Consider the following 23,088-nt stretch of genomic DNA (forward strand, 5'->3'; position numbering starts at 1 on the left):
TGCCATCTACTGCTTGTAAAAGGAATTTACAAAGGAGGAAAAACGTGACGCAACGTTCACCTGGGACAAGAATGAGCGTCGCTGGTTGTCAAGTGCAACGTAGATATCTGGCAAACTTGAACTCAAAGTTTAGGCTGCTTCACGCCACGAATTTGATTTTCTATACTTTAAATCACTTTTTCGTTTCATTGTTGGCTGGCGGTGGTAGGGAATGTCATATTGTTTGATTCAGAAAAGTTACATTTAGAGCTAAATAGAGCCTACAGCTCTCTTTGTTAAACGTTGCAAGTTGTTGTCATTGACTTGAATACAGTAGCTTGCTAGCTTGCTAATTACCGGTAGGTTTAATTTAGCCAGCCCAGGTGACTTTGTCAGTGAAATCATCAGATTTTTTATGCGGATGCATGGCGCAATCTGAGATTATGGTTTCATCTCCAAAATTAAGTACATGCACAGATGATAGGGATGACAGTCTTCGTGCCACCTTGACAGCTCAGAGAGATGCTACAGCCTTCTTTGAAAAGTATGACAGAAGGGAGCTCCAGGAGTTGCTAACTCTCACAACCTGTAACTGGCTAATGTGCGGTGATGATTTCACTCTGCCCGTGGAGTTGCCTCCTGGAATTACTAAACAAATGAAAAACTTCAAGCAGTCCAACATCACTGTTCTTGCGCCTTTTGACTCAAGTACGCCACTGGATTACAAAGTTGTCCATCAAATCATCAGGGAACTTACAGTTGGAATCTACTGCTTCAATCAAGTCCCAATCATTAGTCTTGAACCCAATTATGATAAGAGCACTACGTGTCAGTTGACACCTGCTTATTTGGACACTAAAGTGGGGCAGATTTTAATCAGCATAGACTACACGATCAAAGCTCTCTGGCATGGGGCGGTAATTCCCATAGACAAACGGGTCCGTTTTTCTGAACTGTGGCGATCCAGTATGGGAGTGGATTCCAGCGGAGTCCCACAGACTAAGAAGAACATGCTCACAGAGTTTCTTACAGCAGGTGAGGTCTATTCATGGTAAGCCTATTTGGGTATCTGATATTAGATGAAGGTGGGGATGGGGATCACTAATGCTGAAGGTGAGAGATTATGTTTATTCATCATTAATGATTTACAACTTAAGTCATAGAGCCTATAGGTGACTGAAACATTGTAATTGGATTGTAACAAAACTAATACAGTGATATTGCAGAACATTCACAATAGGCCTACAAATATATCCTATACTGAAACCATTATCTTCACCGTTAGTTGTTGCATTGTCCTTTTTTGAAGTCTTGTTGAAGTCTTTGAAGTTATGTTCACATGTTACTAATACTTCACTTGAGGTTTTGGTCTCAGGGCTCTGTAAAGCACGTCAAGGCAGTGTTATTAACAATGCTCTATAGCTAAGACTGAATGTTGTCATTCCTGTTCCAGGTTTAATGGACATTTCAGAGGATCCTGCATATCAGGACATATACGTCGACCCCAGCCCCGACCCTACCTATAACCCGAACCACACGGAGGAGGAGAGGCTCTTCCAGCAGTACTCTGACAGCGTCCTGCTGAAGCTCACGTCCTACCTGACCACCGCCCATCAGCAGGAGAACCTGTTCTCGTTCGAGAGCACCCACAGCCTGGCCAGCGTGCTGCGGCTCACCGAGGACAAACTGGAGCTGGCCACCTACCAGAGGCTTCAGCAGCGGCTGGCTCGCCAAGTGCGGGTGGTGAGGGAGAGCCTGGCGCGGAGGCCCGACGTCCGCACAGACCTGGCCTACCTCCACCTCATCACCTTCCTGGTGCCCCTACTGGTGGGCCTGAAGAAGAAGATGAAGATCCCAGACCTGTCAAAGGTGCTCCCGGGTTTCTCAGGTCAGGGCTAGGTGATTATTATGTGAGACTGACTTGCTATCCTGTGAGATGTCATTGCTTGACCTTTCTCTCTTTTTTTCCCCTCGATTATCACAGTAATCTGTCCTCATTGTGCTTCTACACACTGTCGGGGAAATCAGGAACAGAGGAAATTGCATATACTGTATATTTATACATTTATTATTAAATTGCTAATTCAATTTGATTTCCACTTTGATTTTACGTTGTAGGAGATAAGCTAAAGACAGAGAGGGAGCTGCCTCCTCTTATTCTAGGACCTGCATTTGCTTGTAAGCATTTTCCATACAAGGAATATGAGTACTTTCACCTGCACGGCGGGATTGAGATTGATGTGGGGACACCAACTCTCGCCGAGTTTTCTCAGGAAATTAAGGTGAGTCTGAGGGCAGTTTGTTCATGCTAGGGTGTGTTCATGTTTGACTATAGCTTTGTACATAATCAGGTTTCTGAATAGATCTCTAGTTATGTTAAGCAATCGTCTTGACCTGCATTTTGGTTACTGCTATTAACCAAGTGATACTTTGTATGCAAATCTTTTGGCACAGGGGAACTTCACTAATATCCAGAGACTTGCGGCTGATTGCTTGAACGACCTTCTTCATCAAGACACGACATACAAAGAACACTTCCCCATACCAGTTATTGACATTGATGGAAAAAGGTGGGCTGTTGTGCTGTCAAACTGCCAACATTTGCATGCATGACATCTGTCTCTCTCTCTCTCTCTCTCTCTCTCTCTCTCTCTCTCTCTTTCTCCCTCTCTGTCTTTGTGTCATGCTCTGTCTCGCCTTCTCTCATTCAACACACACTCTCATTCACTCACATACAAAAAGATTGTCTAGAAGAATGTGCTGCGAGAGTCTGAAACCCCTCTTTGTGTCTGTGGCAGCTATCATGTGATCTCCATTGAGTTGGGGTCCCTCTACCCCCGACCCTGCCTGACCCAGTGGTGGGAGGCTCTGAATAGCTCCATCAAAGCCCACAGGAAGAAACGCCTCCCGCTAACGGACATTCAACTCCACGAGGAGTTCAAGAAGACCTTTGGGTACAAGAAGGCCATTCAGTGTAAGGTAATGGTCAAGCGATAGTGGTCAGTGTTGCTTGGGTGCTGTTGTGAATATATTTGAGTTGCACCAAAAACCAATGTCGGTTCAGAACGTATCTTGTGACTGACCAATCAGAGTGTGCCGTTTGGGCTGAGGGCGGCGGCCGAGCGCGGCCTGTCGGCTGTGTTTCAGACGCTCTGCCGTAAGAATTCGCCGTCGCACCTGGGTGCCATTGACGAGCAGGGCTACACACTGCTTCACCATGCCGCCGTCCACAACCAGGCGCACGTTGTGTGCCAACTGGCCGCGGCGGGGGTCAACCTGAACCAGGCGCGCAGCAGGAGGTTCAACCACACAGGTGTACACACACACACACACACACACACACACACACACACACACACACACACATACACATGAACATGATAACGATAACATTATAAATGCAGTCCTAAAGTGCTATTGAATCCCCATATCATTTGACTCCTAAATTGGTGTATGGCATTGACTGTACTACACTGGAGAGTTTTTTTTTTAATCAAAATGACACTAATCTCATGGATTTCAGTCAAGAGTGGAGTGGATGTGCAGTTAAAAGATGGAGCAGGTGACCACTTTCACCCATTTACCCAACTATTGTTAGAAAACAAAATCCACTTTCACTGTCAAACAAATTAATTCTGTCTCCCGCTGACTTCAAATAGGACCCACACCACTGCATCTGGCTGCCCAGTGCGGCTCCCTAGAGGTCTTGAACTGTCTGCTGGCGCTGCAGGCCGACTACACCATAGTGGACCGCAGAGGCTGGATGGCCGTCCACTTTGCGGCCTACTACGGCCACGTGGCCTGCATCCAGGCGCTCTGGAGAAAGGACGCTGCTTTGGTCGAGCGTCACACCAGTGCTGAGTAAGTTCCTCCCGTGCCTTGTTCTTTTTGCAAAAACTGCGTGTGTATGCCTAAAGCACAGCAATAACCCAGGAAGTGAAACTGATTATTTATCAGTTAGGCTCGCTGAGGCTGCACTGCAGGAAGTGAAAGTAAGAACCTGCATAAACCAGCCTTATCATGTTTAGCATCTTGCAGAGTGTTTCCTGAAATGATAGAAAAGAGTTGCACAGTCTGATTCATATGATAACTTCTGATACCAGTGGTTGGCCCCTTGCGACAATTTTTGGATGTATATTTGATTAATTAACTTGACATTAAGCATAACTAACTCATCATCACTACTGTGCCAACTTAAGCCTACCTTACACTGACAGACTAACTAATGCCCCTCATTCAAGGTTTACTCAAAAGACTACAATCTTTCAAGAATCTTTCCCAAATCTTGTCAAAGTCTGTCAGTGTACAGTAATTTCCCCCATATGAGCCGCATTGTGTATAAGCCGCAGGGCAGTGTTTTATGCAAGTTAAAATCAACAAAACCATATTAATACCATATTAACTGCTCCTGTGTATTTACCTCATAGCTGAAGAAATCTAGCAAAATAAATGCATAAGCCGCGGCTTATAGTCGGCAAATAACAGTAAGGTAGGCTTTAGTGGACATTAATTTAACAGTAATCACAATCACCTATGAAGCCCTGACCCGTGTAATTGGCCTGTAGGTACCGTAGCGTCCCTCTGCTGCTGGCCGCTACATCAGGCGCTGTGGAGGCCTTGCAGTACCTGCTGTCCATCGGCGCAGACTGGAGGCAGACTGACAGCAAAGGCAACAACGCAGTGCAGCTGGCAGCGCTGTATTTCCACATAGACGTTCTGTTGCTGCTCACTGAGCTCAACTTGGAAGGCCTGCCTGTATGGAAGATTCTTGTAGGTATGCAACAGCTCGGTACAAGTCCATTTTTGGGGGGGATTTATGCTGCAGTTTGGCTGCCTGTTTTTCAACCCCCCCAGTATATACTTATGTGCTTTGGTTTTGCAGGTGACTTTAATATTAGCTTCTTATACTGGTCTGAATATTGACATCGTTGACAATATTGAGCTAGTGCGTACTGCAATATCTCCTTGCTCTTTCAGACATTACTTTAGAAGTTGCCAGTGCGACATATCAATATTGAAATGTAATGTGCCTTATTTGCAAAGTTAGTGATCACAGCTGTCATCTTGTGATATTCAGAACTGCTTCTCGATTCAGCTCAATTAAATTTAGTTCAATTACGTTATATCCAAATAGCTTTGTATGCATGAGTAATTAATGCGGTCTGTCAGTCTTCTCAAAAGTAAGAGCAACTTGCAGTTTGAGCGTGGAGCAGGGGTAGGAGGAAGTGGGGCACCTCAGTATTTATGGGTGTGATCTCATCCCTCTGCAGTGCAGTGCATTGCCAATGGCCTGTTACAGCACATTGCCTGTGTGACTTAGTGCCGACTTATACAAATGGCCTCGCAAATACCATTTGACAGCAAATTTACATTTACTTTCAGCCTGTTGCTGGACAAATCAATAACACAAAATGTCTCACGCGACAAAAAATGGCCATATGTAGCAATGCATGACTAAGACCAGTTTGCCTTGGCAGGTGTGAATGAAATATCCCAGCATTCTCAGGGCTGGGTAGTCCTGTTGGGAAACCCCCAAACATGCCATGCCGACAAAGAGTTCCTTGGTAATTCTTCTATGTGTGGGAATGTCCCTTGAGAGGTATTGTCTACCTTTCTGCTTCCTTGTCAAAGGAAGATGACAGACACTTAATGAAGAAATTGAACGGAAGAACAGTCTCACAGAAATGTATGAAATGCAGACTACCTCGTCCACGTCCGCATACGCCCTAAGGAGACATGCTGTATGTAGTCAGCTGTGGTACTCCTGGCTGATGCTGTTGGGTTTGTGTTCCTGCAGACATGCTGCACAGTGAGGACCACAGGAGGCTGGAGATGTCCATCAGGTGTCTGGAGGTGCTCTGTGTGAGGGTGGACACCTTCTGGAAAGACATCATGGATGCAGGTGACATGACCTCACCACACCTCTTCTGCCTGAAGCCATATCCATATGACATCTGATTTTGTATGGTTTTGTATTTGAATACAAAATGCATACCCAGACCTGTGTTCACAATCTATTGGTAAATATAGCTCTCAATAGATCAGTTTTGGAGGAAAAGGTGGTAATTTTACAAACACCATGATCTACGAAGATGACGTACTGTACAGTATGTCTGTGTCTCTCAGTGGCTCTGTGAAAAAGTTCTGTTAAGTGCAGTTCATCCTGCTGATGGGCTTATGCTTTTATTTACTATTATTATTTGCTTTTGTTTATATAAAGCACATGGAATTACCCATGTATGAATCAGCTTTATTGGCCAGGTTTGTGTAAACAAACAAGGAATTTGACTCCGGTTTGACTCTGGTGTGAAATGTGCCATATAGATTAACATGCCTTGCCTCAGCATCTCCTGTTTCTGACTCTGACTCTGCCAGGTGGGATAGTGTCCCTGGTGGAGCTGCTCCGCAGTGGCAAGGCCCTGTTCCAGCGGCTGGCAGCGGCCGTGGTGTGCCACGTGTCGGGGCGGCCGTCGGTGTGCGAGGTCCTGGTGCGGTACGGAGCCGTGCCGGCGCTGGTGCACCTGCTCAGCTGCCCCCAGCCGGAGCTCCACTCGCGCTGCGCCGTCATTCTGGCCGACATGGCCGCACACAGTGACCAGTACAAGGCCCTCGTAGCCCAGCTGGTGAGTCCAACACAAGGGGGGTGCAGCGCAGGCATGTCTTGGCTTGGCTATGATGATATCTGCAGACAGGTCCAGGAATGGCTAAGACATGCCCAAACCTTTTTCTGACAAAAGGGAGAATAACTGAGTGGGAGAAACAGTATTAGTCATACCATACTCAACTCTGTCCCACAGTTATTTCCCAATCCCACTCCCATCAGTCTCTCCAACTCATTCCCTGGCAATCTTTGCTGAACTGTTGCAATTAAAAGGGAAAAAGGATAAATCATGTGGTCTCCATCTAGTTTAAACAAGTAAGTGACTTGCAGGTATGATTCCATCCAGGTATGCCTGTTTACATCAGCAGTGCTCGGTCTTATCAGCCTCTGGATGGCATAGGGGCACGTTTTCACAGGTAGCTGCACAAACTGAATGTGAATGAATAGCAGCAGTCACACAGGGGGCATGTTGATAGGATTGCCCATCCTGGATTAATATTTGCATTAAAATTCCCTTAGGGTAGAGTATTAAGGCAAGGAATATAAAAATCAGCATTTTGGGTAAACCACACGGCTTCCTTCACTTATCGCTTCACTTGAGCCCAGAGTGGGAACTGATAAGTGTATCAGTGCCATTTCATGAGTGCTACCAGAACATTTACAGATGGGGGGGGGGGGATGCTGTACTCGAGAGGCAAAAGCCAAAATGGATTAGTCAAAATTCAGTGGGTTTTGAAATGGGCAAAATGTTAAGATACCATCACACATCTTTGCTTCTGTCTTTGACACTGGGGGTATTCATCATATTAATGCCATGAAGCTACTGTATGTGTTTACACTGAACCTTCAGTTCCTACCACTGAAGTTTTAGAAAGTACATTGTTGTAAAACTAGTTTACAGGGGATGGTGTATGTGAAGAAATGTCTTCCATCTCTCTTTTCTCTCTCTCTCTCTCTCTCTCTCTCTAGGGTGGGATTACCCAGCTGGTGAAGTTGCTGAGCTCCAGCCTGCAGGACGTGCTGGTGAATACGGTGCGATGTCTGCGGACCCTGTGTGTGGGCAGCCCTGCCAACCAGAGTGCTGTGGCACAGTCTGGGGGGATTCCCCGTCTGGTGGAGTTCCTGATGGTCAATTCTGGTATTTGCTAACCTAATTCACTTTTAAATTTTGATTCTATTAAATCATGCACTGTAGTTGTGTAGCTATTTGTTCTTAATGCACCTATCTTACTAATTGTATTTAGGTTAGTGCTAGTAGAATGTCGAATTTTAGAATAATTGCTAGTTTTAGCATTGATAGCATCAGAAAATTAGATCTACTTCAACTCATTATGTCAAATTAAGATCAATCAATCAATCGATCAATCAATCAGTCAGTCAATCAATCGGTCAATCGGTCAGTGCTATAAAAGAGGTGGATGTAATGGCAGAAGCCTTGCTGACCATCTCCCAAACCCTGCCTGGTGTCCCACAGAGGCCCTGCAGGAGGAAGCGTGTCTGGCTCTAGCGGAGCTGGCCCTCGACCACCGTGAGAACCAGGAGGACATCTGCTCAGCCGGAGCGGTGAGCCCTCTGGTGCGGATCCTACGCAGTCGCAGGATGCCTGCCCAGGTCAAGGCTGCCAGAGCATTAGAGGCCATAGCTGACCACAACGCTGCAATACAGACTCGCTTCCTGAAGACGTCTGCCACCAAACACCTCCTGCGACTCTTGAAGGTGACATTGATGGTGATGGTGATATTTGATGGTGATGGTGATATTTGTTCTGGAAAGCAAATAAATATATTGTCATGATAGTGCTTGTCACAGAGATGAGCCACCAAATGCTATACAAAAAGGTACGAAAAGTTAAAAGGCGCAAGTAATAATTTATATTTATGTAACAAATTAAATATATAGAGTAAATGTGTGAATATATAATAATTAATAGTTGAATACTTATTTTAAATAAGTCCATGAATTCATGTGTGCATCATCAGGGCTGCGTCTGTGCTCAGGTGTTTCAGGTGGACATCCGCGAGCAGGGCGCCGTGTCACTGTGGGTCTTGGCTGGACAGACGCTGCGGCAGCAGAAACTGATGGCCGAGAGCATCGGCTACCACTACACCCTGGACCTGCTCCTGTCCTCCTCTGATAAGATGCAGTATGTTGGTATGTTGCTCTTTAAAAACCTGACCGCTTGTCAGAGCGTCCGTACACTGACCAGTAGGTTTCATTCCAAGATGCCCTCTATTGTTGAGAACGTGTGTGGGTAGGCTGATTGAAATCCATGTAATGTCAATAGGAAAAAGTAAACATGACTGCTCCTATTTAAACACATTCTGTTCTTTCTCTCTAATTAGCCTTGGCCGTCTTGGTAAATCGCAAGTCAATAGCACAAGGTCAATTCAAAATCTTTTCCTGCCTATAGCAGAAATCACTCATTGCGTCTTTGAAACACTTCTTTATTCTCTCAGTTCACTATACAGAAACTAACAAGCTGAAGAAAACACATTAGGTCAAACTGCTCCCCTGGTTTCCCCCAAACCACAGCAGTAACAGTCACAGGTTAGACATGAAGGAGCTGACTGAGGGTTTTACTCCCCGGCTGGCATTCTGACCGTAAACTGCACCTGTTTGCTACACTCACCACAGTGGAAGGCATGCAGACGGAAATACTGACGCCCGTATGGGTTTCCTGCAAAGCATATTTCTGATGAGGTAGACCCTTCATCATTTCTTGTAGAAGGGACTGCACGTAGCACTGGTGCTGTAGAGGCTGATAGTTCTGCTTGAATTTCCCCTTGGGGATCAATAAAGTATCTATCTATCTATCAATCTATCAATCTATCTATCTATCTATCTATCTATCTTCAGTAGTTTTGTGCCACAAGTAGTTGTGTGCCACAATTACGGTACGTAATTAAAAACACCTCGTCCAGCTACATTCTAGAAAGTGTTGTGGGTATGAAGTGGCATGTTCTAATCTTACCCTGGTTTATACGTCAGGCTGTTCTTTGAGCACCAGCATTGCACTGCATTTTTTTGCACCAGCATTGCAATTGCAAATCGAAATGCATGACTTCCTTCCCTCAGGATTTCATGTTTTCTGCTGTGAACACTGTAAAACTCTCTTAAAAGTAAATGAACAAATAACTTAAATGTAGGTTAATTGTAAGTTATTCATATATTACTGTATCCCCAGGTTCTCTAAAACGTTCAATGTAGCCTCGATGATCCCCTCCTCTCGCTCAGTATTTCACTCCTCAACACTGTTAGTGGACTGGACTCTGTGTGTTGTGTTGGTGTTGCAGGCTGCCAGGCGGTCATCGCCCTGAGCCACGACTGCTCTGCCCACCAGAACGGCCTGCTGAGGGAGAACGTGGTGCCCCCGCTGGTGCGTCTGCTGCGGGGGAGCCGCACCAAAGAAAGGACCCTCCTCAGCGTCATTACCGCCTTGGCCAGTCTGTGCATCGGTACGCCCCCTCTCAACACAAATGGCCCTAAGTTGAATGATGAGGCAAAGTAAAACGTTTTATGTCTAACTGAAGCTAATTTAATGACTATGCGAAATGTATTTGCTAATTAAACATCATGGGCAAGACATTGAAGCAGAAATATTGATGAGTCACCTCAGTGTTCCAATATGCCACACAATGGCTGGATTTCATGCACAAGAGTTTTGCTTGCTGACAGACTGCACTTTACCTGCCAAATAAACTAGGGCCCTCAGTCCGTAAACGTGGTGTGGTGGGGTGGGGTAATAGCTGTCTGGTTTGCGGCACTTCGTCTCAAGGGTAAAATGGAGATCAGTTGTGAACTTTCTTTCTCTGCTTTTTTTGCTTTCTGTAGGTGTAGCCCATACAAACAATACAACGTCTCAGGGGATCATCTATGAAGAGAAAGCTATTCCTACTCTTTTGGAACTATTGAGGACTCATGATTCCCTGCATGTCAAGGTAATCAATTAGTCTCTTTTTTTTCACAATGCTCTGAACAGGGAGTTTTCCCGCAGTTGTCTCATCCTTTTGGACTCTTGCAGGTCCAAGTTGCCCAGACTCTAGCTTGTGTATTGCTGGGAAACCCGGATCTCCAAGCAGTGTTCTGGGAGCAAGAGGAATTCTCTTACGAAATCATCCTGGATCTCCTGCGATTACCTCACAAGGTGACCTTTGCCCCTATGCCCAGTTGGAGTCACTATCAGTCAATATTGATATCTGTCTAGTACATGTTGGTGTTGTTGAATGTCAGTATTTTTCTAAGTGTTAGAAATGGCAGTACTTTGCACTGATGTGGGGGGGGGGGGGGGGGGGGGGGGGGGGGGGGGGGGGGGTTGTGTCACTTAAATCTCAGCTGTTATTGAACTGGTCTTTGGTATTTCCCACTCTAACAGAACATCTGCCTGGAGGCTGGCTATGCCTTGTCTCTCTTTGCGTACAACAACACATCCCAGCAAACAGCCATACTGAAGACTGGAGGAGTTTCCATAGCAATTTATGAATCCTTCTTGAAATCAGATAATGAAACTGAAAGAGCCAAAGCAGCTTTTCAGGTGCTTACAGAGCTTGCCTTCAAATCTGTGATCAGTTTTCTGGATCACTTCATGTCTCTCATCCGCAAAACTGTTTCTGTTGCTTTGCCAGACAGTTGTGCTTGCAAAGGTGATAACAGATGCAGACCATGTGACACTGTCTGCCAGAGGAGTAACAATCCTCTCTGAGCTTCTCCAGTCCTACAGTCCTGTTACTGTTGTCTTAACAGGTAAAAACAATGTTATGCTGTTGCTGTCATTTAACACATCACAATAACTTGCTTTTCATATGCCAAGTTGGCTACAGCCTGATTAATATGCATACATTTGGAATGAATCCCTCTTAGTATTGCTGACAAAAGGCAATGTGCAACAGCATGCTTAAGCAGCTTGGTTAGCTTTCTCAGGGACCCATCAGGGTTTTGTACTCACCAACTAAATATGTAAATATGTACAATCCAATGGCATCCAGTTCTGCCAGTTATTTTGTTTGTAAACCTCAAATGAAAAACATGATGGAAATAAGTTACCAAGAATTACCACCATTGCTTTCAGTCTCTGTCATCTCCTGTAGTGACCTTGCACGACCTTTTCTCTCCTGTAGCTGAATTACTAGCCAGCCTGGCTCACACCAGAGCCGGTATCCCAGACGCCATTGTCACTATGGGGTCCGTGGCCCACCTCTCAGCCCATCTGAACTCACCTGAGGAAGAGGTGAGCTCTCCTCCTAAAACTGCAGACAGTCTGACCGCACTTTATCTGTTGATCTTACTGTCTGCGGCTACCTTGTTCTACAGTGTTTTAAGGAACGTCAAGACTGTGTTCAATATTTCATAGGTGCGCACTGCGTGTGCGACTGCACTCGGGTACCTCACCTTCAACCGTCACGCCCACCGTCTGCTGCTGGTGGAATGCCGGAACACTCCGTCGACGTATGAGTTGCTGACTCAGCACCTCAGTGAAGACGCCAAAATATCATCAGTCTTCACCGATGAGTTCAGAAGACAGAAAATCATTGGCCTTCCCTCTCTAAGGTGAGTTTCTTTTAATGGAGACCTGCCCGGTAATGTTATTCTTTCAATATAAACTAGCTTAAGAAATTGATTTTTCCTACTCTTATTAAATATAGCTTGGCGATAAATGGAGGCCCGCCCGTACCTCAACGAAGTGCGACAGGTACGTTTATTGCGTTGCTAACAAATGGTACTATATTTACTTGGCACAAATAAATGCAAACCCTCAATTACCTTTAAGCGCAACAAATTAAAATTTAAAAAAAAAAAAACATAACTGATAAGGCGTATAATGAAGCACATACAATTTGCCGTGTTTTTTCCCCTCCTCTCTACAAGGTATGTCCAAACGGCTGAGTGACACCACGGGCCTGTTGGAGTCTAAGACTCGCTTTGAGAGAACCAAGTCTGCCCCAGTGCTTCAGCTCCACAGGACGAAGAGCCGACCAGCCACCGTCAGAGCAGGCACTTCACACGGCTCACGACTCGCCCACGAGAGACCCCCACAGGACGAGGCGCACTAACAACTCCTCTACTATTCGGAGCTCCATGAAGAACCATCATTAAGAACCATTAAGGACAGTTAAGAGCATCACAGAACTGAGAGACATCTCTACGTCCATGCGAAAATATGGTCAGATGACACCAAGTTGCAAAAGTTTTGAATAAGTAGCATAGATGGTATTTTTATTCCTTCCAAAAATACATTTTGTACATAATAACTTTTGTCAAAAAGTGTTGTCAGTGTTTTACTTTCAGTTTTAAAGGAGGGAGTCTAATGGCAGCATCCTTCACCTCTGCTGTGATGTCAATACCGAGAGGAGCCCTGAAATACAAATCAATGACTAATTATTAATTGATCGTCTACAAATCAATCACTGGACCAGATACATTGATCATCTACAAATCAATTACTGGTCAAATAAATTGATTGTCTACAAATCAATTACTGGCCAAATGAATTGATCATTTCCAATCAACTCTGTTAAAAAAGGCTTGTTCAGGCTTGCTGACTTACTTTGGTTCATAGCGGACCTCCTCTGTACAGGGCAGAATGCCTCTTCCCTCTCTTAGCTTTTCAACTCCATTCCTGCACAACAGATAGATATGAGTTTAGCTGAAGAGCAGCGCAACATATCCAACCCCATGTTAATAGCTTCTGTTAAGTGCTCACCATGCGACCATGACTCCGTTGTCAGTGCAGAACTTGGGTGGGGGGCAGAGCAAGTGCAGCCCTGTGGCGTCTGTGAGAAGTTTCAGAGTCTCCTTGATGTACGAGTTACTCGCCACCCCTCCTGACACAACCTACACAGGACACGGAATTCAACAACTAAGATCATCAGAGCACCACTGTACAGGAGAGTGCCATGTCTTACATAGGATATAAGTATATAACATCTCTATAAACATATGAACATGTTCATATTCTGTAAGTTGCTTTGGGGCAAAAGTGTCTGCAAAATACTGCAACCATATAACCACAACATGGGACAGTTTCATTTGAGCAAGAAGACATTGACACATCTCAGAATAGCTAATTGTGTTTATCAAATGGCTCAGTGCTCTAGATACTCAGGTCATCTAAAGACGGCCAGCTGCATTGCCTCTTTAATCAGGGGCAGCAATTTTCAGCTGTGCTAACATAATTGCAAAAGGCTTTTCTGATAATCAGTATTTTAAACTGAAATATTTTGATTAGTAAACAGGATATGCCATTGGAGCATAGAATGGATGGTTACTGATAATGGGCCTCTGTACACTTATGTAGATTAAAAATAATCAATTTCCTTCTACAGCCATTTACAACATTAATGATGTCATCACTGCATTAATGAATGATTTGGTGATATTAAATGGGCAACACGTTTTTCCTGTGAAAAGTGAACTTTTGGACGGTAGTGTAGTTATTATGTACCATAATCTGACTTGAAGCCTATCACTCTGTGGCTCAAGTTAATGATCGCTTTGAGTACATACCAGAGTAGGATTGTGTTGAGGTAAAAGGCCTCTGGCTTTGCAGAACAGGATAGCCCGATGTGTCCGTTTAGCAATGTGGGCGGCCACAGTGTGCTGTGTGCCAGCAGCGAGGTCATTAATACATGACAGTAGTTGGTCTCCTGATTTCACTCCTACAGTGAAAAAAAAGTTAGTCAGAAAACAATAGCCTACAGCTGATACGCAACTCAATTGGAAATTCCTGTGGTACAGTACATATCTTTTTGAGAACATATTTTCATACCCTCTTCAAGTTCTTTCTTGTCTATGACCATTGACACTTGGTTCCGTAGACCAGCAAAAGAGAAATTGCAGTCAAAGACCTGACCCATGGGTGTCGTGAACAAGAAATTGTGCCGGTTGCCTCGTTTGGCTAAGTATTCGATTGCTTGTCCCCCGCTCATTGTGGAACACTCAGGATGATTTTTTAAATGCAGTCTCCGTGCAACCTGTCAATTGAAGATCTCATTAATATTATGGTTTTATGAAAAAAATACTCTTAATGATAATGATGATAGCAGCCCTGTTGTGTTCACCTTATCTAAGGTATCCCCAGGTGCCTCATCTCTGGATTGCCCTAAGAGAAGGAAGTCCTCAACACCCCTGGCCAGAGCCAAAAGGGCATGACCCCCTGAGATGAGAAGGACCAGGAAAGGAAATTCAACCGGCTCCAGCATCCTCACAGTGAGAGCATGGGCCTCCATGTGATGGATGGGGATGAAGGGCTTTTGGTGCTGCTTTACGAAGGCCAGACTGAAATCCAAGCCAATTCCTAAGCTTAGAGACAGGCCTGGCTTCACAGTTGTCGCGACGGCCGAAAGTTCACGTGGGGAGACGCCACTCCTGTCTATCGCCTCCTGAACCACTCTGGATATGTTCTCCCTGTGGAGTCGCTGGGCAACTGCAGGTATGATCCCACCCGTTCTACGAACATCAAAACTCATGAATGACAGTAATCATGGATCATACTCAGAGAGCAAATCAGACTTTGGTTCAGCACTTACTGCAGATGGACCACTTTCTGACAATGCAGTGATTCTCCCAGAATCAAACCCGTCTCATCCAAAACAGCTGCTCCTGTGTCGTCGCAGCTTGTCTCGATGCCCAGAACTAACCTGGAAGATGCTTGTCTGAAATGTGTCCCTCTTTTAACAACATGACTGAGTGAACAAGCACTGTGCTTGATTAGCCCCTTCAATAGCATTCTGTAGGCTACTGTGCAGGTGACCTATGGGCTCGTTGGTATCACCAGTTATCAAAAAGGTGAATATTATTGTTTGACACACTTTTATCGTAGCATGATCAATTAATTCAACATAATCACAACCAGATTAAACGTTAATGGTTGCATTTGTTTGTTCTCGCCCTTTGATTATTCAGGGTTAAATCCACAGTGGCTTGCTTTCTGTCGCCCGCTGGTCTAGCTCTGGAGTAACATGAAAATAATTCCGAATAGGAAACATTAGCTGTCGAAGTAAACTCCCGTTGCAGTAACATTAAATTCCCGTGTCTGAAAACTGCAGTAATTTGCCATTGTACATAATTAATCGATTCTGAGGGGGAAAGCTACTGTTTGTGATATACCTATCCAGAGACCAGTAAAAATTACTATCTGGGGAACTATATATTTACGCGTCTGTTTGTAGGGGGTCAAAGATGGTTACACCAATTCAAGCAGCTCTGGCAGCAGCATGCATTTGAGAGACGTGGAGGGATGGCTTGTCATGTGTAATAAAGACTACTTTTGCGCTTGTTATCTTAAGTCGTCCACTGGGCTGAATAAGGTGAGTGGTATATATCCACAATACTCGTTTTCAATGCACAGTAGTCTAGTCATGGTTTCACACACGCTACAATTGCAAAGTTCAGCCCTAAGCTCGCTTTGAATTCTGACTTCTAACCCCTGACAGCTGGTCAGTAACTAACATGTCGTATGGTGAATACATGTTACCTTATTTTGCTTTTTGGTTTTGTTTGTTCCAACCGCTGTAGGTACGCTTTTGAAAAATGGCAACTCCGTCATGTTATTAGTACCACTACAGAATGGAGTCGCCGCCGCCAAAACGCAGAAAAGGTATGGATGAGGGTGTCGATTCGTGGGAGGTTCATCCCGTGCTTTCTGATGAACAGTCCCACGACATCAAGTTAGTGGAGGCATATGCAGCACCAATTATCAACAAAAAGGAAACATCACGCCTCATCAAAAATCTCACCACGACCTACCCACTACCAGATCTCCAGCATATCAAAAGGGTGAGAGCATGCAAGAGTGACAAGCATCCACATCCTCTTGAGGTCATTGTATGTCTGGTTGACGATGCTCCTCCAGATGTTAAAAACTCTAAGGAAGGGTCTCTGGCCTCCTTGTTGTTCTCTGAGTCATTTGACAGCAGTGGACTAGGGGAACCTTTCATTGTGAAGATCCCATCCAGTGCTCCTTTGACGCGACCCCAGTTTGAGCGAGCCAGTGCACACTGGCCCACATCCTTCCACGAGGATAAGCAGATCACAGCTGCCCTGAGAGGACAACTCTTTACAGCCGCCCAAAAGGCCAAGATGCATGAGTACATGATGGCCGCCATCAGAGTTGCTAAAGCGGGTCAGGAAAGGGGCATGGTCCCAGTGGGGGCTGTGATGGTGGATCCAGCGTCTGACCAAATACTGGCCACGGCTCACGACTGCACCCGGGGTAGTCATCCTCTGCATCACGCAGTGATGGTCTGCATTGACCTAGTGGCACATGGACAAGGTGGAGGGGCCCATAGCTTTGATCCATTCCCGGCCTGTCAATTCACAATCCCTGATGGACAACCAGGAGAAGAGGCCTCAGACTCAGTTGCTCAGGGGCCAGCTGATGGGTCAGTCCCAGAGCAGACGGGTCAGCCATACATATGCACCGGGTACGACCTGTACGTGACCCAAGAGCCGTGCGTCATGTGCGCCATGGCCTTGCTTCACTCCAGAATCGGCCGTGTGTTCTATGGGACGACCTCTCGGGATGGCGCGTTGGGGACGAGGTACAAGATCCATGCGCAGAAAGAGCTAAATCACCACTTTGAGGTGTACCGGGGAGTCGCACAGCATCTTTGTGAAGACCTCACAGAAGAGCTTCATTGATAGGAATCTTTGTTTTTAAATGACTGTTTTAATGTGACTCATGGTGATCAATGACTCGAGAACAGAACGGAATAAAAAATACTTGATACTGCCAATACTAATACACTGAGTACCAAACCTCAACCCTAGTATGAGGGTTATTTTCTTCTTTTTTTTAAACACATCAACAATGGACCAATTAGAGATCTTCAACATTGCCTTTAGGCCTTAATTAAATCTTAACACTTAACATTGTCTGACTTACTTTTAACACTTGTTTATTTGAATTGCTATACAATATGTCCAGACATTTAAAAACACAATTGTTCACTTGCTTCTTATCACATGGCAAATAATGCAAGTCTGTGAAGCTCCGTTCAATACTGTGCCTCAACAGACGCTTGCTGTTATCCAAACAATTAGAATGAGTGAGACAAGACCGGTTACCCACTTAAGGGCAGAATTATTTTAAATTATGTCACATACAAGGGCATTCAGAGCCCCAAGTATACCATGGATGCGCTGAGGCCAAGAATGACTAGCTGCCTTGGTAACAACATCCAGAGTAAATTTATGAAGTTCTAAACAGTTAAATGAATAAGTACATAAACATACCTCAGACCTTTTAAGTAAACACTTCATCCTTGTTAATCATCTTTGTGATTAAGAATCAAAACATGAAATGTAGAAAAAAAATATATATACAATAATGCTGCTCACTTGATTGAACAAAGACAAATGATTCATTTTAACAAGGATATCATGCAAAAACACACATTTCACTGACAGTCCACCGTAGAGGGGAGTCAAACCTCACAGTAGAGAGTCATACTTCGTTATGAACCACAGGTTCCCGTCCTTGTGAAACAAACAATTTTTAAAAGGTAGGTTTGATAGTTTTTCGTGGCTTAGTTTAAGAACACATCCAGAAATGTTACACTGAAACAAAAACGTTTTTCCTCACTGTGCAGAGAGGGCTATTAAGCAAAGTTTGACAACAACATAAAGGAAAACAAAACAACTGAAACAAAACAAAACAAAAATAAACAGTCACCAGTCATAAACTCTGAATCCTGGGCCAGCCCAGATCCATGAGGACCAAAACATTTTTTTTTACTTAAGTTAGTAATGCTCATGGCATTCTCCTCTGTCCATATCCCTGTTATAGTTCTTCCCGATGTATCCAAGTAATGAAAGGGACAATTACAACAGACAGTACAAAACTGCTAAGTATACACCACCGCAGTACAAAGGTTTACCTATTTCACCGCCCCACAGTATGAAGCTCTAGCTTGTGGCTGAGAGTCGGGTCGGAGATGCAACTCTCCAGGGTTCCTCGCTTAATACTTGTTGATTCCAAAGATTCGGACACCATGTAGCTGTGGAAGCTTCGGGATAAGAACACTCAGAAGTGAGGCTGTGTTTACGATGAAGTGCGTGGGGTCGTATTTTGTGTAGAAGCTGGCGAGAAAGTATCTAGTAGAAAGGAGGGAAGAAGAATAGCCAATTACTAAGCAAGATCAATCAAGCACATGAAAGAAATTTTATACTGAAACTTTACATGTGGGAATTCTAAAAACAAAAAATTTGGGAATTATAAGAAGAAAAAGAAAAAAGCTTTGACTGTGTATAAACTAGGTTTCAATTAAGAGCATACTGAATACAGCATTCTGAAGCCACACCAACACCACTTACAAAATGATGGGCGAGATGGTGAAGAATTTCCTAGATGATGTGAACTGAACACCATAGTCTAGCTGTTCCCAGTGTGTTAAGAGCCTGGCTTTGCCCTGGTCGGGGGTCTCGAACGGAGTTCCTTTCACCGCATGCATGAACACGTACATTCCCTATGAGAAGCACAGAGAGCACCGTCATACATACACACGTCAGTCTTTCAGCGTCAGTCTTTCAGCACGCCAGAGCTATTAACAAAGAACTGAATTTCATTATTCTACAAAATCAGACTCATGTGCATTTAAGACCCCAGCTTGTGGTGACAAAGTATGCTTGCAATCAGGAAATGTCCCATAATAGTAAAACACGGAGGGATTGTTTGGAGGGATATTCCCCCATTTAATTCAGTTATCAGCTGTTGATAGAGGGTGCCATTCAGTCATTCCTTCCAAAATGCTGCACATGCTAAATGTAAACTTGCTCCCTGGGGAAAAAATGTCTGCATGTGCTAAATGGATAGTGGTGGTCAACAATTGGTCCAGGCAGTATGCAATATACTAGCAGCAGATAATGGGGGCTTTTCAATGAGTTTCCTTATCACTTAGTTGCAGCAGTATGACTTCCACCAGGTGGCAGTTAAATTGCTTTAACTTAGTAAATGACATCATGCCAGTGACCTTGTTCTTTATTCTGGGGGACTCCAAGCTCAACAATGAGGCAGGCATGTGCTAAGGAAGCTCCAATTGTTTCAACACCAGTGTGCTTTAGGTGAGCTCACAATGAAGATGACAAAGGCTAAACAGCCAGCAGAAAAAAAGCTTTTGGCTGACAGCACAACAGACAACACTGTTAAAGAATACCGAAAAGAAGAAAGGGGAAAAAAAGCCTAACAAAGCAAAAGGGTCAAATATTGTCAATCTCTCTTATCAAACACTTACAAAATTGTGTATAACATTTGTGAGTGTCCACACGACAGGAACACTGAAGAAAGGAATGCTTAGCAGGACAATGTGAAGCATTCCGACACCAAGAGCGTATGTTAACCAAATGCCTCGACTGTTCATAACTCGAGTGTTGGGGTTTACTTCACTGTGGGCTACGCCAACATTCATTTTGTTTTTTCTGTGAGGGAGAGAAGAGAGAACAAGACAGACAAAGAAACACTAGTCATACTTCTGATAACAACAAGATACTATCATCACCAGTATTAAGCAATCTGAACAGCTGGGCAAGGGGCAATGACTGCAGCACCACCACTCTACTAGCCAAGATATGGCTATTTAGTAGTCCGGTCGTTCTTTAACCCTTTGAACAGTTCTTCATTATTGTGAGAGTCTTAAAACATTAAGCATGCATGAGATGTGCTATGACCACACAATAGTGTTATTCATTTAAACACCTTGACTAGAAATATTTAGACATTTCAAAATCTCACTATCCAGAGTGCTGGGTTTCGAAAAGCTTGATTAGGCCTACAGCTGCAAATGTTGCTCATTTGGAAATTTAACAAATCCATTCAAGCGCATTATGAAAACCAACGAGGTTAATCCACAAGATATGGCCTGCAAGGTACTGTAGCGCGCAGCTGATTTGTAGCTGATAACTATGTGAGATGTTAAGATTCAAAGTTCAAGGTTAGCCTATAACATACTTCTCAACATACTGTTGTATGCACGGTCTCCCCGAAAATATTCGAAAGTATATTTGATTGTTTTTGGACGAGGTAGGTACAACCAGCACGCAATGGCTTAATAGTCGGACTCATACAAGTAAACAACCAGAAGCTCTTACTGGAAAGAACTCAAGCGTCGAAGCAATCATACATCTAAAAAATGTGGCTACAAAACACATACGATGAACAAAACATAATGTTAGCCATTTTAACTGCAATCCTCTCTAACTTACCAGGATGCGAACAGACAGTCAAGTAGAGCAGCTCCTTAAACAGCTGTCTATTTAAGTATTCAGGTGTAACTCAAAGCAATCACGCAATTCGTATCTTAAACACTGTGGACAGTACGCAATGCATTGATAGGAATTCTTTAAAATACACTTTCATGTAGTCTATATATTTGCCCAGTGTGAGATCAAAATAAGATGACAATAATTACATTTACAATAAATAAACTAGGGGAAATCATGCAATCACTGCTATGCAGCTACACCCACCAGTAACCGAACCCTAATAATTTAAACAAGAAAATGTACATTTTAAATTAGTAACGTTAGACTAGTAAATAACGGTGAGTTCCCACAGTCTGAAATAGCTCTGACATTTTAAATGACAACCTTTTTCAATGCAAGCTAACGTTAGCCTGCTGCTGGCTCTACCTTCATTAGCCTACGTGTACATTGCATACTAAGACTGTTCAGTCTTCTTTCCACAGAAGCATGCTCAGTAGAACAGATGCCAAATTATGATTACATTGTCGCTGGCTGACACATATCTCTTTCTGCATAAAACACGAAACGCTTGTTTGACAACTAAGCTAGCATTACAGCAGATAAGCCGCAAGCTACACTACTCTGCCTGCAAGCTAGCGAAGCCAGCTAAATCCAGCGAGTTAGCACAACGGCGAAGTACTGAAACAACACCACCAGTTGATATGGGAATTCTCTCTGATGTAAAATGTAGGTCATGGTGAAAAATTAATAGTGAAAGCTCTAGCAAGCGCAGCATTAATGATATTCCTTAAATATATGCAACGTTAACGGCATACTTACAATGTACCTTCTTACAAATCTGTTTTGAAACGCAGCTAGCTGTACTGTACTGCACTGCGAAGGCTAACCTTCCCACTCCCCGTTTCAGCTGTTGTTGTCTGACCACACAAAACAGCTAGCTCGCTATATTTTGTTGAGGAGGTGAAGAGCACAACATCAAGCTCCCTTGGAAATGACTGTTCCGGTACTGTTTCAAATTAAAAGTGTCATTTAAGGATCATTTCAAAAATTGCACTCCAAAGGAAAGTAAAACTATTAAGAATGTATGAAAGGTTAATCAACCCCAATCTAACTAATAGGATATCATGTACAGTTTATTCATGATAGAAAGTATATTTCAAAACGCTTGGAAAATAAGCCTACACATCTGAGTGAGTATCACCGTTCTTACAGGGACCTTTGCTATTTGAGTTCATAAATATTGATGTAGGCCTAAATGCAATTGTACTTCAATAATCCATGAAGGACAATCACATAGGGCCAACTAGTGACCAAATATATGCTCCCCAATCAAACATTGTATTAATCTTGCATGTGCTGTCTCTCAAGACATAAATCTATATACAAAATATAATTTAAAAGTAATTGCAATTAACATGGTTCTTTATTCAATTAAAATGTTGGAAATAATAGACACATAACTAATAATAGTAATAGGCTGGATATTCATTATAGTAATAGACACACAATTAACTCCAATTCCAAATGTATGCTGTATTTTAAATGGGTCGTTATTGAGCTCAAAACGCAATGGTATGCGTTTTTGTGCCAATCTCATATCCTGACATTAGACTACAAAAAAAGCCTCCACCTTTTTACCATTCTTACACTAACGTTTTGCGTCAATAATCCACTGCTAACATCCGGTTGGTCGCGATAGGACGTTCAAAATAAAAGTCATCCAAATTTCGTGTGTGCGTGCGTGCGTGCGTGCGTGCGTGCGTGCGTGCGTGTGTGTGTGTGTGTGTGAGAGAGAGAGAGAGAGAGAGAGAGAGAGCGAGAGTGTCATTTTTAAGATAACCAGGAATTTACCATAGGCGTGACTATATGAAATGATATACTTTATGCATTATCCTGTGACATTTAATTATATGCTGACTTCTGCAAACACTGTAGGCTATAGCACAGTTAAGGAATGTCCAAAGATAAAGATTCAAGAGAGAGGGGGCGTGTGTGAGGTGTGCTGTGCATTTATTTACAGTAGTCCCATGTGACTTGCTTGTTTATTTCTTTAAATTCAAGCTTATGGTTGTGTCATCTCCATAAACATTTTGAGACTTCATAATTGGTGTGTGAAACGTTCATCACAGTTCTTATTATACGTGTTTTCAATATGAATTGGCAAACTTCGCATATAATGCATAGTCATCTTGGAACTAGGCTGCTTTAGTTGCCTAATAAAAAAAACCTCCCAGACAACCTGAATCAATTTATTTCTGGCCTACAGGATGGACTCTTCACAAAGAGCACAGCAAAGGCGGGAGCAGCATTTGGAG

The 23,088-nt window shown here is 43.6% G+C and overlaps 4 protein-coding genes across 4 annotated transcripts; 2 read left to right on the forward strand and 2 right to left on the reverse strand.

The window, feature by feature from the left end:
* Positions 1 to 183: 183 nt before the first annotated feature.
* Positions 184 to 12,701, forward strand: ankar (ankyrin and armadillo repeat containing). The gene is made up of 23 exons (XM_062534531.1): positions 184 to 1,014; positions 1,433 to 1,867; positions 2,098 to 2,261; positions 2,434 to 2,549; positions 2,778 to 2,958; positions 3,070 to 3,292; positions 3,503 to 3,541; positions 3,639 to 3,840; positions 4,545 to 4,753; positions 5,777 to 5,881; positions 6,355 to 6,602; positions 7,550 to 7,718; positions 8,055 to 8,296; positions 8,578 to 8,731; positions 9,874 to 10,035; positions 10,412 to 10,518; positions 10,602 to 10,724; positions 10,953 to 11,111; positions 11,203 to 11,320; positions 11,695 to 11,804; positions 11,928 to 12,124; positions 12,220 to 12,266; positions 12,443 to 12,701. The coding sequence occupies exons 1-23, from the start codon at positions 405 to 407 to the stop codon at positions 12,625 to 12,627; spliced, it is 4,305 nt and encodes a 1,434-aa protein (XP_062390515.1). The 5' UTR covers positions 184 to 404; the 3' UTR covers positions 12,628 to 12,701.
* A 54-nt stretch (positions 12,702 to 12,755) lies between these two features.
* osgepl1 (O-sialoglycoprotein endopeptidase-like 1) lies at positions 12,756 to 15,564 on the reverse strand. The gene is made up of 7 exons (XM_062534575.1): positions 15,103 to 15,564; positions 14,635 to 15,022; positions 14,343 to 14,547; positions 14,081 to 14,232; positions 13,278 to 13,408; positions 13,122 to 13,193; positions 12,756 to 12,929 (listed from the first exon to the last, which is right to left on the reverse strand). Exons 1-7 carry the CDS (start codon positions 15,300 to 15,302, stop codon positions 12,845 to 12,847), a joined length of 1,233 nt encoding a protein of 410 aa, XP_062390559.1. The 5' UTR covers positions 15,303 to 15,564; the 3' UTR covers positions 12,756 to 12,844.
* Positions 15,565 to 15,761: 197 nt separating this feature from the next.
* On the forward strand, positions 15,762 to 17,316 carry adat3 (adenosine deaminase tRNA specific 3). Its single transcript, XM_062534579.1, has 2 exons — positions 15,762 to 15,882; positions 16,091 to 17,316. Exon 2 carries the CDS (start codon positions 16,142 to 16,144, stop codon positions 17,213 to 17,215), a length of 1,074 nt encoding a protein of 357 aa, XP_062390563.1. The 5' UTR covers positions 15,762 to 15,882; positions 16,091 to 16,141; the 3' UTR covers positions 17,216 to 17,316.
* A 602-nt stretch (positions 17,317 to 17,918) lies between these two features.
* On the reverse strand, positions 17,919 to 21,694 carry ormdl1 (ORMDL sphingolipid biosynthesis regulator 1). The gene is made up of 4 exons (XM_062534586.1): positions 21,593 to 21,694; positions 19,807 to 19,990; positions 18,890 to 19,041; positions 17,919 to 18,670 (listed from the first exon to the last, which is right to left on the reverse strand). Exons 2-4 carry the CDS (start codon positions 19,978 to 19,980, stop codon positions 18,535 to 18,537), a joined length of 462 nt encoding a protein of 153 aa, XP_062390570.1. The 5' UTR covers positions 19,981 to 19,990; positions 21,593 to 21,694; the 3' UTR covers positions 17,919 to 18,534.
* Between the last annotated feature and the right edge of the window lie 1,394 nt (positions 21,695 to 23,088).

This window comes from Sardina pilchardus, chromosome 4 (assembly GCF_963854185.1).
Source record: "Sardina pilchardus chromosome 4, fSarPil1.1, whole genome shotgun sequence".
Classification (NCBI taxonomy): Eukaryota; Metazoa; Chordata; class Actinopteri; order Clupeiformes; family Clupeidae; genus Sardina; species Sardina pilchardus.

Bases quoted from the DNA above. Each gene is read 5' to 3' on its own strand.
- ankar (XM_062534531.1), top strand. From the start codon at position 405: ATGGCGCAATCTGAGATTATGGTTTCATCTCCAAAATTAAGTACATGC. The intron at 3,293-3,502 runs GTGTACACACAC...CATGGATTTCAG, and splicing joins CAGGAGGTTCAACCACACAG to TCAAGAGTGGAGTGGATGTG. The intron at 8,732-9,873 runs GTATGTTGCTCT...TTGGTGTTGCAG, and splicing joins TGATAAGATGCAGTATGTTG to GCTGCCAGGCGGTCATCGCC.
- osgepl1 (XM_062534575.1), bottom strand. From the start codon at position 15,302: ATGCTATTGAAGGGGCTAATCAAGCACAGTGCTTGTTCACTCAGTCAT. The intron at 15,023-15,102 runs GTAAGTGCTGAA...TGATGTTCGTAG, and splicing joins CAGAAAGTGGTCCATCTGCA to AACGGGTGGGATCATACCTG. The intron at 13,194-13,277 runs GTGAGCACTTAA...TCTGTTGTGCAG, and splicing joins AACGGAGTCATGGTCGCATG to GAATGGAGTTGAAAAGCTAA.
- adat3 (XM_062534579.1), top strand. From the start codon at position 16,142: ATGGAGTCGCCGCCGCCAAAACGCAGAAAAGGTATGGATGAGGGTGTC.
- ormdl1 (XM_062534586.1), bottom strand. From the start codon at position 19,980: ATGAATGTTGGCGTAGCCCACAGTGAAGTAAACCCCAACACTCGAGTT. The intron at 19,042-19,806 runs GTAAGTGTTTGA...TGCTTCTCATAG, and splicing joins CAAATGTTATACACAATTTT to GGAATGTACGTGTTCATGCA. The intron at 18,671-18,889 runs GTAAGTGGTGTT...CCTTTCTACTAG, and splicing joins ACCATCTCGCCCATCATTTT to ATACTTTCTCGCCAGCTTCT.